Source organism: Siphateles boraxobius, unplaced genomic scaffold (genome assembly GCF_051911475.1).
Source record: "Siphateles boraxobius isolate OS27281-9 unplaced genomic scaffold, OSU_SipBor_1 46, whole genome shotgun sequence".
NCBI lineage: Eukaryota > Metazoa > Chordata > Actinopteri > Cypriniformes > Leuciscidae > Siphateles > Siphateles boraxobius.
In genome coordinates, this window is record NW_027509097.1 from 9961538 (window position 1) to 9978539 (window position 17002).

A 17002-nucleotide genomic window follows, 5' to 3' on the forward strand; every position below is an offset into this window, starting at 1 on the left:
TTGGGGAAAAAAATATTGATTTGTCCCTGCATGTCCTAAAAAATATCCGTGTGGTAAAATGAAGTTCAAAATAAATTTTTAGCCTAATGTTTTCATACATTATCGTAATTTTTACCTTGATTCAACTTGAGTAATTAAATTTAAATGAATTGAATAAAGTGTAATTAATTGAATATCATGGGTAGTAACTTTTGCACTTGATTTTATGAAGGCAGTAGCCTAATTAAACTAAAGTTTTCAAAGGAATGTTTTACAGTGTGCTACAATTAATAAGGTAGCCTACATTATTGTTAACGCAATATACCTACAATTCTGATAAGCATATTGATTTAGCTTTAATGGTTTTCATTAATGATCATTACAGTTGGATGTGCTTCTTCAGGACGCAAACAACACAGTTGTCGAGGACTATCATACACTGTTTATGTCCCTCACTGAATGCTTATTTAATCCTCCACATGCTATTGGACGGATCTGGAGTAGAAATAGGAAACTCGGACTCTGATTGGCTGTTGAGTGCTCTTGGAAGAACAGCTGCCTCATAGACCATCATATACAAGGCAGTACATGCATTATAAACATCATAGCTATTGATAAAACTGGATCTCTGCAGCTGCTATATCTGGTATATCTCAGTTTCAAACCAATCATCGAAATGAAGTTCGTCAGGTTTATAATGAAGAATGCTGCTTTGGCCAATGTGCCTCATCACATCGAACACTTCTCCAAATTTTCACCTTCTCCACTTTCCATGAAACAGTTTCTCGATTTTGGTGAGTGCTTTTTCAGCTGTGTTATCTGCTCGAGTATGAAATCATTTGTATCCCTAGATTGATAAGGAATAGCTTTCTAGCCTGAGTATAGGCGCTGTCTTTGTGAATGGAAGTGCTCGTGTGTAACGTTATCAGAACAGGCATTGGCATGGCATTATTATTATTATGCAGTACGTTCATGATTACGTGCATGACTATGTAGTTGCTCGTGCAATTTACATCTACCTGATGCATTAATTATTATTTGATACTGCTCTACTGTAGCTATGAGATTCGGGAACAAATTGTTATTTTGATTCGGATCTTTTCAGTGAATCCGCTGACTCGGCTCACAGAATCAGTCTGAATTTGTTTACGAAAATTATTGAACGATACATTTACAAATCTGCCTGAATCAACAACTCCCTAACTTGAAATTGAATTGAGGGGATAGTAAGAGTATTTTGGAGTGAACCAAGGACTGATGGGCTGAAAGCCAAATTACTTTAAGAATAGCAAAAATGCCAAATAAAACGCCTACGTTACTTGAATTGTTTTCCGACGTATTTATTTAGCCGTTTTTAATAAGTGCAATTTTATTAAAACACTCAAAAAATTCAGGTAGCAGATGTAAATACATTTTAGTAATGTTTACGTTTATGTTTTAGGAGATGAATGGCTGAAACAAACTGAACTGGACCTCAAGAAATTAAATTAAACATCCCTTTTAATACAATTTAATCGGCGAAAAAATGCAATAAACTGCTATATTTTCCAACATAATGTCTCATTTGAAAGTTTTAAAGCACTTCAGAGAAAACGCGATGACGTAGTGGCTTCAATCTATTTTCTGAACCGGTTCTTTGAAACAAATTATTGGAAAGATCCGATTCGCAGCAATGACTCGGAATGTTCCCATCACTACTGTTGTTCATACTGACTGGTTGTTGCATCATTTAACTGCTCTTTGCTTTGCCTTGCACCACTGCCATGTTTTCGCATATGCATTCGACTGTTTAATTGCATTATGAACGTGCATAGGCCTACATTTCAGTCCCGAACTTATACCATTCTTCATATACTGTATTTATGACACCGTGTAGTGTGTGTGCGTCCAGCGTGCCAAACTTATTTTTTACATGTTGTATTTGTCTAGGTTCCACCAACGCATGTGAGAAAACGTCTTTTGCTTTCCTGAGACAAGAGCTGCCCGTACGTCTGTCAAATATCATGAAAGAAATCAACTTACTCCCCAAAAGATTACTTACCACACCTTCTGTACAAATGGTTCACAGCTGGTGAGTTATACAACATTTTACTGTACACGGATCTACCAAGATTAGTATTGTTATAGAAACGACGGATTGTTTAAGAGGCGATTAGATGACCAGAGGCTTGTTATTTATTGTTAGTATGATCCGAAAACACCGCGGTCTACTTGAGACTAGGCCAAATTCAAAGTTGTGTGACGTAGTAGTAGAGCACGTGAACTTTGTCCCACATTCTACGTCAGGGTGTGGGAGCTATAGCCTACTTCTTCAAGAAGGGACTCGTCTGCTGTGAACTTTGTCCCACTTTCACTACCTCGTGCCTTACCCTTGTTTTTCCTTTTAGGAAGAGTGGAAACTTAGGCATAGCAAAAACAAAACAGTCTTCCATTAATATGCATGGTATGCAACTGTTTAACGGTTGTTTTTACACAGATATTAGGTCAATGTTTTTGTGAATTGCATCCGTTTAGTGCGATACATTTGTGCACATCTTAAATGAAATCTCAGATTTCCAGTTTGTATTAATTATAATTTTCTTAAATGAACTAAATATAGGCCTACATGATGTCACAAAGATCTGTAAAGAAGTTACCAGAAGAGTCTTTGGACATGCTCGTTTCCCAAAGTTTATTTATTTATTATTATTATTATTGCATTTATTGACATCAATTCAAATCATATTGCTTTTTTTGTGTTCTAAGGTATACTCAGAGTTTGATGGAGATCTTAGAATTCCTGGAGAAAAGTCCAGATGACCACAGTGTGTTAGAAGAGTAAGTAGAAATTAATTTTGTAAATTTCATGGAAACATCTTATGTTTGGCCTCAAAATCAAAAGAAAAACAAGAAATTATATTTAGAAGCACGTTTTACAACCATCAAGATTTATTCAATTGTTTGCCATTATTTTCATGTCAATTAAGTAAATTTTCCTACAAAAATTCTCATGAGTATAATGCATCAGGGTTATGTTAGGGTTAAAAAAAAAACAGCGTTATATTGAGAATTGAGCGGATTGTCTAATTATTGTCATGAAAAATATTTTGGTCATAGGCTTTGTTGTCAAACTAAGTATTTACACTTTGTATTTTTTTCCTTGTTCATTGCCCATTTTAACACTCTTGACTCTGCACACAGGTTTGTGGATTCTCTGGTCAACATCCGAAACAGGCACAATGATGTTGTACCCACAATGGCCCAAGGTGTGATTGAATATAAAGAAGTATTTGGTCAAGACCCAGTCACTAATCAGAATATTGAGTATTTCCTGGATCGTCTCTACTTGAGCCGGATATCCATCAGAATGCTCATAAACCAGCACAGTAAGCACAATATTAAGGCCAAATAATACCTCTGAGCATCAGTGCTTCTTAAATTGCTTGTATTTATGTTATTTTCTCTGATTTTTCAGCTCTTGTATTTGATGGAGCCACAAATCCAGTTCACCCCAATACCATTGGCAGTATAGACCCTCATTGTCAGGTGGCAGACGTTGTTAAAGGTAGGCTATAGTGTGAAAAATCTATCTGATAAAATCCAAAAACATGGATGAGTGGGTGATTGTATATAAAAAAATAGATGTATTCCAAACCTGTAAGACTTTAGTTCATTTTTCGAAACACAAATGAATATATTTAAAAAAAAAAATCTGAATTTCTGTCCTTCCCTCGACAGCCTACGCAACTAACACAACATAATATAAGTGAATAATAGTCTAAATTCAATCTTTTCCACATATAAAGCGACCTTGTCTCTTCAGAAAAGTTGGACTAAACCGCTCAATTCATATTGATTAGTTTTACAATCTCTTTATGAACTTTTTGAAACGTCAAAGTGGTATTTGCTTTGCTGCCAATGGAGGGACAGAAAGCTCTCAGATTTCATTAAAAAGATCTTCATTTGTGTTCTGAAGATAAAGGGTAGGTAATTGTTGACAGAAGTTTAATTTTTGGCTAAACAAACCATTTGACCTATTTGTTTAGTCAATACACGTACACTTATATCTTTCTAAAATATATTATGTCAACACATTTTTCATGTAGATGCATATGAAAGTGCCAAGATGCTGTGTTATCAGTACTACCTCTGCTCACCTGACCTGGCACTTCAGGAACTCAACAGTAAGATCAGATAAATCTCATTATGTTCATGTTAAATACCATGACAAAATCACAATATATATATTTAAATCTATATTTGTATTTAATATCTAAATGTATTCCATCTATTGGTTCTACAGTATTTGTTTCATGCATAATAGCTTAGAGCTAAGTTATAATAGATGTTTTAGCAGCTATAGACAATATTGACACTGTGACTGGTCTTCCTTTTACAGCTAACAACAGGAATCAACCTATCAGCATTGTGTATGTGCCTTCCCATCTGTACCATATGCTATTTGAACTGTTCAAGGTGAGCTGTAGCCCATCTCATATTCTGCCCTGAAACAATGCTGTTTACGTAAGATCTGAATGTTGTCATGACAATATGGTTTCTTTCTCAGAATGCAATGAGGGCAACCATTGAGAACCATAAAGAAGGCAGTAATCTTCCACCCATTCAAGTTATGGTGGCTATAGGAGGAGAGGACCTCACTATCAAGGTGATTTTAATTTGAACAAGCATAATTTGTTGTAGGCAAAAAAAAAAAAAGGTTAGACATTTAGACATGTCAATTATGCACATTTTCCAATAAATTCTCATTGATGTGTTAAAAAAAGTTCTTAGTATTTTTTTTTTTTTTTTTTTTAAGTTCTTAGGATTTGTCAGTTCACTGACACCTTATTGATTGTAGTCTGATGTAACTGGAGCCATCAGTCATTTTCCTATCAGTGAAACACCTGCTGTTGCATAACACAGTACATGAGAGCTGACTGACCTTGTTGTTTAGTCACCTTGACAATGCTGATTTGAGTCGTTCAATTGCTAAACAGTTGTGTTCAGGGGTCAAAGTCACGGCCAGTGCCCGTCTGTTGGTCTTGCGTCTCACCCCTCTCTGTTTTTTCTCTCTGTGCCCTAATTCACTCCCTCATTCTTTTTCTCCTTTTTTTCTAGTTTTAATTCTAACAATGTCTTCTTTTGTCTTTATAGATGAGTGACCGAGGTGGTGGAGTTCCTTTCAGAAAGATGGAGAATCTCTTCAGTTACATGTACTCCACAGCACCAACACCCCAGATGGATGAGAAACAAATGGCTCCCCTGGTGAGACTTCACCGCATTATACATAAAATACAAATAGAATTGCAAGAGTTATTATAGTTAAAGGAGTAGTTCACTTAAAAATGAAAATTCTGTCATTGAAAAGTTGTTTCAAACCTGTATGAATTTTTTTCTTCTGAAATATTTTGAAAAATGTCGGTAATCAAACAGTTGATGGACCCCATTGACTTCCATAGTAGGAACATTCACTATGGACATACATACAGTAGTAGGTGGATCAACTGTATGGTTACCGACATTCTTCAAAATATCTTCTTTTGTGTTCAGCAGAAGAAAGAAATTAATACAGGTTTGCAGCTACTTGAGGGTGAGTAAATGACGACAGAATTTTCATTTTTAAGTGAACTACTCCTTTAACTAAAGCTAAAACCATACAAATTTTATTGTTACTTGAAATAAAATAAGTATTAGCTGAAATAAAACATTTCATTTAATTTCATTTCAGCTTTCCAAGGCAACATTTCTCATTTTCTTTCAGTTTAACTTCATGTACTAAAATAACTGAAATTAATACTAAAATAAAAATGTATAACAACTATACAGACATATTAATATAATGAAATAAAAAAACAAAGAAAATGTCGAAAAAACACAAGAAATTACTAAAACATTAAAATGAAAATGAAAGCGGAATATATATATAAAAAAACATAATGCAAAATATAAATAAAACTAAAAAAGAATCAAAGAAAAAATAACACTGCGTCTTTATAATATCATCCACCTTTTGTCCACAGGCTGGGTTTGGTTATGGGTTGCCCATTTCTCGACTCTATGCCAAGTACTTCCAGGGTGACCTCCAGCTCTACTCTATGGAGGGCCATGGTACTGATGCAGTCATTCACCTGAAGGTACATTTAAAACCTTAAAGGAATAGTTAACCTAAATTTTAAAATTCGGTCCATTTTCAGAAAATGAAAATTATTCAATTATTTGTGGAGCTCCAAATCTGTATGACTTAATTTCTTCAGTTGGACACAAATTTCAAAGATAGTTTAAAGAATGTTTCAACTGATTTTGTCCATGCAATTAAAAATCAATGGGGTCCAAGCATGTTGACAGTTTTGGAACGATACTATTGACAGATTTCAAACTATCCCTTTAAAGCGCATGTGTCAAACTCCACACCTGTCCTAAAGAGTTTAGCTCCAACCAGCTCCAAAACACTTGCCTGGATGTTTTTGGGGCTGCGTCCAAAATCAAATACTTCCCTGCTTATGTTGAAAACAGTACGCCAAAAGAGTAGGTGAAAAGTACCCGGATAACCAACTACTTCCGCAGAGATTCTGGAGTGTGCATTTGATTGACACTTTACTATCCCATGAGGCCACCGGAGAGGATTTATGAATGAAAGTGCCCAAGAAACTGAGTCTGACACTCCTGCTTTAAAGAACGCGTTTAAAAATGCTTGGAACTTGTTGTAAATAAGAGTACTTAGAATACTTTGTGTTGTGTTCTAACAGATTACATCATGTTTTTCCCTCAGGCTTTATCCACTGACTCAGTCGAAAGGCTCCCTGTGTTTAATAAGACAGCTCGACGGAACTACGAGGTCACGCAGGGGGCAGATGACTGGTGCGTTCCCAGTCGAGAGCCACTGGACTTGGCCAGGTTCAGACTGGCCAAGTGAAATGAAGCATGAAGCCTCCAGGAAGGAAATAGGACAGTTTTCTGACCTCCTGAGATGAGTGAATGGGAAAGGACATGGTTTCCACATGGCAGAGCCCCAAGTCTCCACTCACTGTGAAGCCGTGTAGTCTCAAAGCAATACCGTAGTTGTTGCATGCAATGGTTTTCCTCTGCACCACCACCATGACTATATCATATATTTTTTTATTTGAGAAACTAGGTTTTGTCACAGTGTTACCTGCAGACCATACTAACTCAAATGAAGTGGAACAAAGTACCAAGAAAATCTTTTATTGGAAGACTGTTTAGTAGACGTTCCAGTGTGGAAAAGTGAGCCAGACAGTCAATTTAACTTCTGAAGCCTGTGTTAGCGGATAAGGGCCGTCTAGACTAGTTATTGGAACCAGAAAGTGACAACGGGCTCGTGCTAAGGAACTTAAAAGCACATGAAATCAGAGTTCAAGGGCCAAGATTGGGTGATAAAAAACCATATGCAACCTATGATGGTTAATCTGTGTAAAAGTGTGCTAGAAGTACATGTTGCACTGCAATATTAACGCTGAAAATACAAATATTAATTAAATGAGTTTGACTGCTGAATGTAGGAGTGTTCATACTCAAAGAGAAAGAGATCATAGAGGCCATTATTGTATCTGTATTAGTGTGTGTGGGGTTAATATGTCAATGTGATCCCTAGTATTTTCTTCACACTTGCGTTTAAGACGCTAGAAGGGGATCAGTTGGAATGTACTAATTATCTCATTGATTTAAACTTGAAACACTTAGAACTGAAATGCACCAAGCATTTCAAACACAGTGTTTTGTGCATGTTTATTCTTAAACATGCTAAAGCATTTTAGATACCTCATCGACTGAAGATAGTTTGTCAACTCTAAGACCTTCGTTCAGCTGTTGCCTTTTTCAGATTTGTGAGCCTTTGGCCACTAGTTCTCTGCGAATATTATACAGCATGAAGTCAGAGCTTCTAATTTTAAGACTGCTCTTTTGAGAGCATGCCTACTGTATTAAATCAACCATCTGCTTTGAACACGCATCATATAACCTTACATGTAAGGACCATATTTTGTGTATTTAAGTTTTTGTCGTGTTATTCCAGAAAATCTAAACTTTATTTTTGTAACATGTTTTCCATCTAAAGCAAATGATGAGTATAGAATTGAAATAAAAAATTGTTGTCATATATTTCATTTATGGGAGTCATTTATGAGTCAACAAGTACTCTCAACTTTATTGATGGTTTTATTAGTGCAAGGATGGATTATAGAGAGGACAAAGATGATTGGCAGGTGTGGATTGAGATACTACACATTGATCCTTTGCCCAGTAAGGCAGAGGTTAAATTGCATAGTAAACAACATACCTTTTAAGGTCAGAGGTTACATGGAAAGTGAGTTGGCATGAATGGAAAGGCATGAATGGAACAACAAGTATGAAAGAACCAATGAACTTAGCAAATCAGATGTGCAGTGATAGAACAAAATTAGTTCCTGCTAAATGTGAAAATAACGTCAGGATCATTTCGTGTCCGTAGAGACTGTGTTATTGATGGATTAACTGGTTGATAAACAAGTGCTCCTCTTACAATGCATCACAAACCATAAAGCACATGCTATGAGGTACTCCATATCAGGTTAGATGGATAGCTTGTTTACATGCAGGAGCCTTTGGAATGTTTTAGGCCTTGGTAAACAAATCTATGTGATAACATTTCTAATTACTTTTCATTTTTGAGCAATCATAGAAAGCTTCTGCACATATTCAGTATGTTTGAATGGTGTTTTTTGTTGTTCATGTCTCACATCTTCACACTCTCAGATAACTTACATAAAATGGGCTACAACAGCTTGACACTGAGACAGAAACCTTAAAAATTGAACTAACACATTTTTCGGCAAAAAATATGGACCCTTTATGACAACCAATTTCCGTCAGGTAAAAAACATGCTTCGGTAAATCATAATTATGAAAAAAAGTAATTATGATTTGCCACAGCACTTTTTTTTCTCATGTGGCTGAAATGGGCTTCCATATTTAAAGTTATAGTTTAGCAACAAATAAAAACAGCCAACTAATCCTCTTGACTTTAAAAAGCTCTATATAATACATTAAAACTTGAATATAATAAACAGAACGTTATTGTCTGTTGGTCTGTCACGATCTGTGTGTTTAGAGTCGTTTTAATGGACTTTCAGTTTGCATTCGTCAGATACCCGTTTCCTATGTTTGTTAGTTTTTTGTTGCTAGTTTCCCGCCAGTCTTTAGTTGTCATGGACACTCATTAATTATCACAGCTGTTTGTCATTGTCTCATCATCACTGTATTTAGGTTCCTCTTTGCGCTCACTGCAGTGTCTGGTATTGTTTGTCTTTGTTACATGTTTCTTGCAATTGGATTATCTGAGTTTGTTTTAGAACATTTTTTTATCTTTTTCTTCATCATCTGGATGTATATGTGACGTGCTGTAGATGGTAATATAGTTATCGTTGTTATTATTCTTTGTGTGAACGGGCCTTTACACACCCTCATGTCATTGTAAACTTGTTTGACTTTCTTTCTTCAATAAAACACAAAAGAAGATATTTTGAAAAATGTCTCAATGTTTTGTCCATACAATCCAAGTCAGATGTTGTTTTGGACCCCACTGACTTTAATTGTATGGACAAAAACATTTGAAACATTCCATTTTAGGATTATTAATATGCAAATTTTACATTACCAGGCGAAGAAGAAAAAAAGCATATAGAAAAACAAAACGCTCACAGGAAAAGCATTGATGATACAATATAATCAGCTATTAATATTTGGTTGGTTCTCTCTTGTTTTTGCATGTACGTAATTTCTTGGTATGATAGCTAGGCCAAAAATGGCGCGGAACAATTTGGCATATTTCTTTGTGTTGTCACACATAAAACGGTTGACTCCAAGCACAATATCCATACAAAATCTTTAACAAATTTGTAATAATATTGGAAAAAAGGGTGATTTTCCTAGGCTGGACATCACTTTTGGCCACTACTGTATTTATAGCCACACAGGTGCAGAAGACTGCATGATTATCTAAGCATTAAAAAAGAGACAGTAACAGACGACTTCCCCCATAGAGTGCCCTGTTACGCAGCTGTTAAAGACTGAACCCTCATGTGCTAGAATCTACAGAGACGTGCGAGTATAGCAATGAGCAGTTCCAGGAACCATGATAGGAAAAGTACAGCCCTAAGAGAAGGCCATAAATGATGCCGTGTATGTGTTGCTCTGTGGGTGAGTGGAAATGTACGGGGTCGGGGGTGAGTGATGTATGCAAACATATCACAGTTCACAACAGGACGTAATGGGATTGTCCAGGTGGCTGTTCTCTTTCTAGCATGCCTGTCATTCCCCAGGGCGGTTTACTGATGTCTCCTGCTTATGTAAAGGGCCTGTGCTTCACATCAAAACATGAACATTGTTTTCCTGGGTGGACTATTGTACTGACTGGACTGATCTTATCTAATCACACAGTCGACGGCTCATTGCTCTGTTGACAGTGAGAGTTGAGGTTTCTGCCAACTATTTTAATATATTACCAAATGGTGTGTGGTGTTGTTACGGTTAATGAGAACAAAACACAAGGTTCCGTTGACCCTATTCTATTATTATGCCCAGATGAGATAAGATTGGATTCAATTTATTCAGAAGTAATGTCACTTAATTAGACCCCAGTGAAACACATTACTCCCATTTTACGCAATAAACCGGTTTGATTTTGTTTTTACAATGACAGTTAAGTACTTTACTGGGATGTTTGTTTTATACAATCTTGCCAACGCATCAGTACTCAAGAAAAATTAGTGCGCGCACGCTTACACACACACACACACGCACGCACGCACGCACGCACGCACGCACGCACGCACGCACGCACGCACGCACACACACACACACACACACACACACACACACACACACACACACACACACACACACACACACACACACACACACACACACACACACACACACACACACACACACACACACACACAAACAAAATGTGCCATAATAATATACAAATTGAAATTTACAACATAATATAAAATGCAACAGTATCAAATTAAAATCCTAAGACAATACCACATTGTCATTTTAGCATCGGGATACTTTTATAGTTTATATTAATATGTATTATATATTTATTGATTATGTATTTATGTGTTCTGTTTTCATTAGGTAGTTTTGTTGTGTGTTTTTTTCTCATTTTGAAAAGTTTTTTTTAAATATGTCAACATATTGTTTTATTATTTTTTTATTTTAGCTTTAGTTTTTTATTTCAAGTTAAAATAAAAAAATTAGCTGAAACAAATTGATTATACTTATTAAAACACGTTTTTAAATATTTTATTTTATTTCAAGTAACAAAAATATATATTTGCATGGTTTTAATTTTAGTTTTATTTCAGTTAAATAACCTGGGCAATAAGGAGCACTAGACTAGTGAATATGATTCAACAATTGTTTGTGATGATTCAACAATAACATGATTAGTGTTTCACCAGAATATTTTCAAAAGTAGTATATTAAAGTGTATGTCCCTGCCAGATTTGTTCCTGTCCAGTAAACTTGTGAAACCCCAATGTTTTAAAATAAGTTAGAGGTCACCACCTAGTGGTGGCTTTCGTTATTGCAGACACTTGCATCCTGCACACAGACACTGGCAATTTCATTTCCACCAGTCAAAGAAAGCGCATCTTTGACTCACAGCGCATATTTTCCACGAAACTATTTCCTACTCACTATCATTTAAACTTTATTAATCCTCTTTAAATCTTCTTCAATGGCCACATTTCATATTTCATATTGCTTTTAAATGTGAAAGCAATCTCATTTAGCCTATTTTTCAGGAGTGCAATATTAATTTGTTCTACTAACACATTAGATTAAGCAAATCATATATGAAGTGTTTTTTAAGATATGCTATTAAACATAATGTGTTTGCTCAAAAGAGAGTTAAGATCTTGTCACTGTTAAGCTGATAATGCAAACAAGTTTTTTGCTATAACCAATGACTTGTCATGTGGTTTCAGAATGATGCTTGAAAAGGCAAAATCTATAACAGTCAAATAACTTGTTAAATTGCAATGCGAAAGTAAGTAATTGCTAACTTGGTAAAGCATGACTAAAACCTGGTTGATCACAAAAAGCTAATTAACTTTTCCAAATGCTCAAACAATGAAAACATGGTTTAGTGTAAAACTTCTGACCTAGCCTGGACCTTGTTCCTTTTAAAACATATTTTAATGCATTTTCTTCTTTGTTTTTGTTTGTCAGCATTGCACATATTTCTACCAATAAGTTTAACTCATTTGAACGTACTTCAAGGAACTTATTTTAATAATATTTTGCATGCATATATGCAAATACATTTTTGCACAACATTTTCTGCTGACCTGGTGAGCTCAAAAACGGCCTGTGGCTACTTTTCATGTGCATGTTAGCACCTTATTTGTGAACATTGTCACTAGAGTTTCATGTAAGAAAATGTTGGTGTGAAAGTCTGACCAGAAACTTCCTTCTGCATGGCTGTATAGTGTCCAACCCCACTGGTGCAGTATATAAACTCTATCCTATATAGTTGACTTGCATAACGCATAGAGATCTGCTCTTTGTGAAAAGGTAAGCTTCAAATGTTCATAATTTCTAAAAGACAAAAACAGAAAAAAAAATAGATCACTTAAACCAAATCACTTAATTTAATTACCTGTTAATTCCAAGAGTTTGCATTCTTGATTGTGGCAAATTAACCTAATAGCAAATACATTTTTCAAATAGAAATGCACTTCATATTATTATTTTTTATTTTATTTTTTAAAAATGTGTATAAATAAATAATACAGTCTAATGCAGCTTTTTTTTTTTGGTAACCTTTAGATGCTTTCCTTATGCATCCAAGTGTTTGCGGTACTGGTTGTACGTGCAGCTGACACTGAGAACAGAGATATTTCAGTAAGTAGGATCAAGTTGGTTAATATAATTAATGTTATAAATAAAATAAGACCAACATTACATTACAATATTCTTACATTAACTCTGCGGTACAGTAACTGTCCATATGTTATTTCACATTATTTCATTGCAATGTCTTCCAGTACACATTCAGAGCTTGGAATAACCGGTTTGACCAGCGTTTGCAGGAGCAACTTGCTGTTGTGTATAAGGTCACTACCTTATACCCTGCTTTTAAAATGATTTGGTATCCTAAATGTTTAAATTTCTAAAGGAAGAGTGGTCTAAACATTGTTTGTCTTACCTGTGTATTTATTTAGGAGATGGAAAGCTTGAAACATGAACAGGTAGTAATTAAACAAAAGCAAGAAGCCTTGAGCCAGGTAATATTAAAGTTGATAATCTTTAAATAAAAATAAAAAAGTATTCTAATCAGTCTCTCTGGATCTCGTTGGACTTGCAAAAAGATTTAAGTAAATATAACACGAATGCAGATTAATTGCACCATCTCAATGTCAACATATGGCTGGAGGATAAGAATTCATCGTACGGTGAGATAAACTATTTTGTTTTGTTGTAGGCATTACCGTACTGTTCACAGAAAGCTATTGATACAGACGTGGAGATGAATTTGACATCACTAGAAACTGGTCAGTTTTTTGATAAAGTATTCTTTATGGTTTATTTAAAAAAAAATAGATATAGATAAACACTGTAAAAAAAAAACGATATGATCAATAAGTTATCTGTTTTTACATCTCTTTAACTCATCAAAATAAATTAAGCAATTTTCAACTCTTTTCTTATAAGTTATACAAGATTCAACTCATTTTAAGCCAGTTTAATGTAATTTAAGTTGAAATTACTTAAACGTCAAAGGTGATTGTATTTAAAAATTTAAGGCAGCAACTTTATTTTTACATTATACTGTCCTCATCATTAAATTATTATTTTTTTTTTTTATGTGTGTGTTCGAGTGTGTTTTATGAAGGACTATATATATTTGTCTTTGTTAGGCAGCAGCCATCTGCTGTATACCCTCACCCAGGGTGAAGATGGAGTCGAAGGCTCCGGTGAGGATGACAGTGGCCCAGACCTTGACCCCTGCTTTCACTATACCGTGTTGGACCAAGCCTGGAGAGCTACAAACTACAGCACCAAGAATATTACTTGTGACAATCGTGTCCAGTGGAAGGGCTGGTACCGTCTCTTCTACCGTGGGAAAACCATCCAGATGCCCGAGAGGTGCGTGAGGAAAGAAATGTGTGGCACGCAAGCTCCGCTGTGGCTCGTCGGTGGTCACCCCCGGGTACGAGACGGAGTGGTCACCCGTAAAGTGTGTGGAAACTGGAGAGACAACTGCTGTTTGTTCAAATCCCCTCCCATTCAGGTCAAAGCATGTCGGGGAAACTACTACGTCTACAAGTTTGTCAAACCGGTAGCTTGCCGTATGGCATATTGTGCAGGTAAGATGTGATGCACACAGGCTTTAAGAAAAAAAAGAAAAAAAAAAGATTAATATTGTGTATATATTGACTGTTGCACACCATCTTTTCAGACATTAACACACTTGTCTGTGGGAAGTGCAAAAAAAGTGAGTCTTGCGTCAGCAGAGACAAAATCACCTGGTTGTGTAAGAAAAACCAAATGAGAGGTGAGTCATTTCTCTTCATTATTATTCATTAAATGAACAAATGGTGTGAAGCGTTGTTATTATAATTACAATGATCTACCTTTTAATACAAATAATGGAGCATTTTCCTTTCTTGTGATCCGTAGTGAAAGCAAACATCCATTTTTTTGCCACCTACCCGACCAACATCTCAGGAAAAGTGAACAAGATTGTGTACAGGAAAGTGTATGTGAATCAAGGCGGGGCTTTCGACTCTCGCTCCGGGATCTTCAGAGCTCCGGTTTCAGGCATCTATCAGTTCTTCTTCTCCACACAGACTGGGGGGAGTGGGGAAACTGACCTATGGCTTGTTGTTAATAACTACTGGGTGGCTGTGTCCCATAGTAATGTTCAGGGCTCCAACTCAGTTGGGAATCTCTCTACGTATATGACGACTCTGCGCAAGGGTGCTACGGTTTACGTGACCCATAATCGTGGCCGCTCATGGGCCAATAGCGCATCCAACACCATCGCTTTTGGGGGTTCATTACTTATGGTGAGAAAAATCTAAGAGAATGTAAATGTCAACTGTAGCAGAGTTATGAACATTTACCCCTGGTTTCACAGACAAGGCTTAAGCCTAGTCCCAGACTAAAATGCATGTTTGACCTGGTTTAACCTTAAGTAACGTTGTATCTTAAAATATGTCAGTGCCATTGCTTTGTCTCAAGATTCAAAAATCAGTAATGTTTTTTTTCCCCCTAAGGCACGTTTATAAAAGCTACTTAAATGTCCAAATTGAACGGCCTAATCCTGTCTTAATCTAATCCCTGTCTGTGAAACCAGGCCTTATAGTTTAAATGGAGGCCAATTTAATAGTAGGTTTGATATTATATATACAATGGTAAAATGTCCTGCTATAGTTCTGTTTATTCATTGCTTTTTATTATTCATTTAACAGTTTTTAATACATGTGTCTTGCTGAGAGATATATTTCCAATGCAAAAAGTGCTTTCCAATTTCTAAGTGCTTTTTTTTCTATAAAAATACTTTGCCATAAAATGTCTGAAATTAAGACTAAACTAAAACTTTTTTGTCATTATTTTATATATTTATTTATATTAATATTTCTAAAAATATTGAATTGTTATTTTTTTAAATAGTTTACCATAGTAGATGACTAATATAATAACAATAATAATAGTGCAAATTAAAGAAAACAGTATTTGTTTCAAATATTAAAACATCTCAAATGCAAATTCCCTTAACAGTTTTCTAATGAGACAAATCTTACTCTGAGACAAATTTTTGAGACAGACTTTTCGGTCGTTATATATATACAAATATATTTTTTAAATAAATATTCTTTAAAATATTACATGTAAACACACACACACACACACACACACACACACACACACACACGCGCGCGCGCGCACACACACACACACACACACACACACACACACACACACACACACACACACACACACACACACACACACACACACACACACACATATTCTTTTAACAAACATTGTTTTCTTTTACACTATTATTGTTGGTAAACTACTTATATGTAACTATAAGTAACAGCATTGTCCCAGACAGTGTCCTGGAGATACAGGTGGGGGCAGCAGAGTCATCTCATTGTGTTTAATCAGATGTCACTGGGCCACAAGTACATGTAGTTCCACAGAGCAACCTGAAGCCATCCTCAGTCCTCATTAAACTTAAACACGTTCTTGTGTCCCGAGTTCACCGCAAACACGGTGACAGCACGTGGCAGACCAAATTCATGTTTTACCATATTAACAAAATTACGAAAATGTATATTATTAATATTTTAGCTGACCAAGAAATGGCCAACCACCATTGTGCTACCTGTGAGCACCTGTACATTTGGTTTCATTAGTTCAAATGTCATATATGTTGTAATTAACTGAAGTTTTATGCTGAACTACTGTTGGGAAGTGCACTCATGGGATTTTATCCATTGCCTTATATGGCTAGAGGACAGACGGACATTCCAGAGATATTTAGAAACTCACTGATGATGATGACTAACAGTCTTCAAAGAATTCTAACTGCACAATTCAAAGTCAAATGTCCCTCCATTTTACTGATAATTAAAATGTTAACTCTGGCAAATGGACTCATTTAAACGAATTCAAGTAGTATCTAGGCTACGTCTTTTATGTTAAACAAACATTTTGTTATTTATTAGTAAGCAATCCAGTGCATATGTTTACTTGTAAATTTACTAGATTTTTTAATTGTAATTTTACCAATAATTTATTCACTTATATTAGCTAGCCCAACAATTTATTCATTAGCCTACAATCGGCTACTTATTTCTTAGCTAGCACAAATAGTGGCAAGTAGCCTAGCTTACGTTTTTAGCTGGTGACAAATAAACATTTTCGCCATTTAGGCTACTTTCAGCGATCAACTATTCACTTCTGAATAATACGAATTCCGAGCGTTCATCATTTGGGATTTTGTAATAGTCTACAAGTA

General features: G+C 35.5%; 2 protein-coding genes across 2 annotated transcripts; both read left to right on the forward strand.

Moving 5' to 3' along the window:
• The first annotated feature begins 517 nt into the window (after window positions 1–517).
• Window positions 518–8078, forward strand: pdk2a (pyruvate dehydrogenase kinase 2a). The gene is made up of 11 exons (XM_077200727.1): window positions 518–773; window positions 1909–2050; window positions 2725–2796; window positions 3160–3344; window positions 3434–3523; window positions 4065–4142; window positions 4358–4434; window positions 4526–4624; window positions 5113–5223; window positions 5979–6092; window positions 6728–8078. Exons 1-11 carry the CDS (start codon window positions 656–658, stop codon window positions 6869–6871), a joined length of 1230 nt encoding a protein of 409 aa, XP_077056842.1. The 5' UTR covers window positions 518–655; the 3' UTR covers window positions 6872–8078.
• A 4399-nt stretch (window positions 8079–12477) lies between these two features.
• Window positions 12478–15564, forward strand: LOC143710271 (uncharacterized). The gene is made up of 8 exons (XM_077201259.1): window positions 12478–12540; window positions 12796–12870; window positions 13014–13082; window positions 13191–13253; window positions 13451–13520; window positions 13887–14336; window positions 14429–14524; window positions 14650–15564. Exons 2-8 carry the CDS (start codon window positions 12796–12798, stop codon window positions 15051–15053), a joined length of 1227 nt encoding a protein of 408 aa, XP_077057374.1. The 5' UTR covers window positions 12478–12540; the 3' UTR covers window positions 15054–15564.
• The last annotated feature ends 1438 nt before the right edge of the window (window positions 15565–17002 follow it).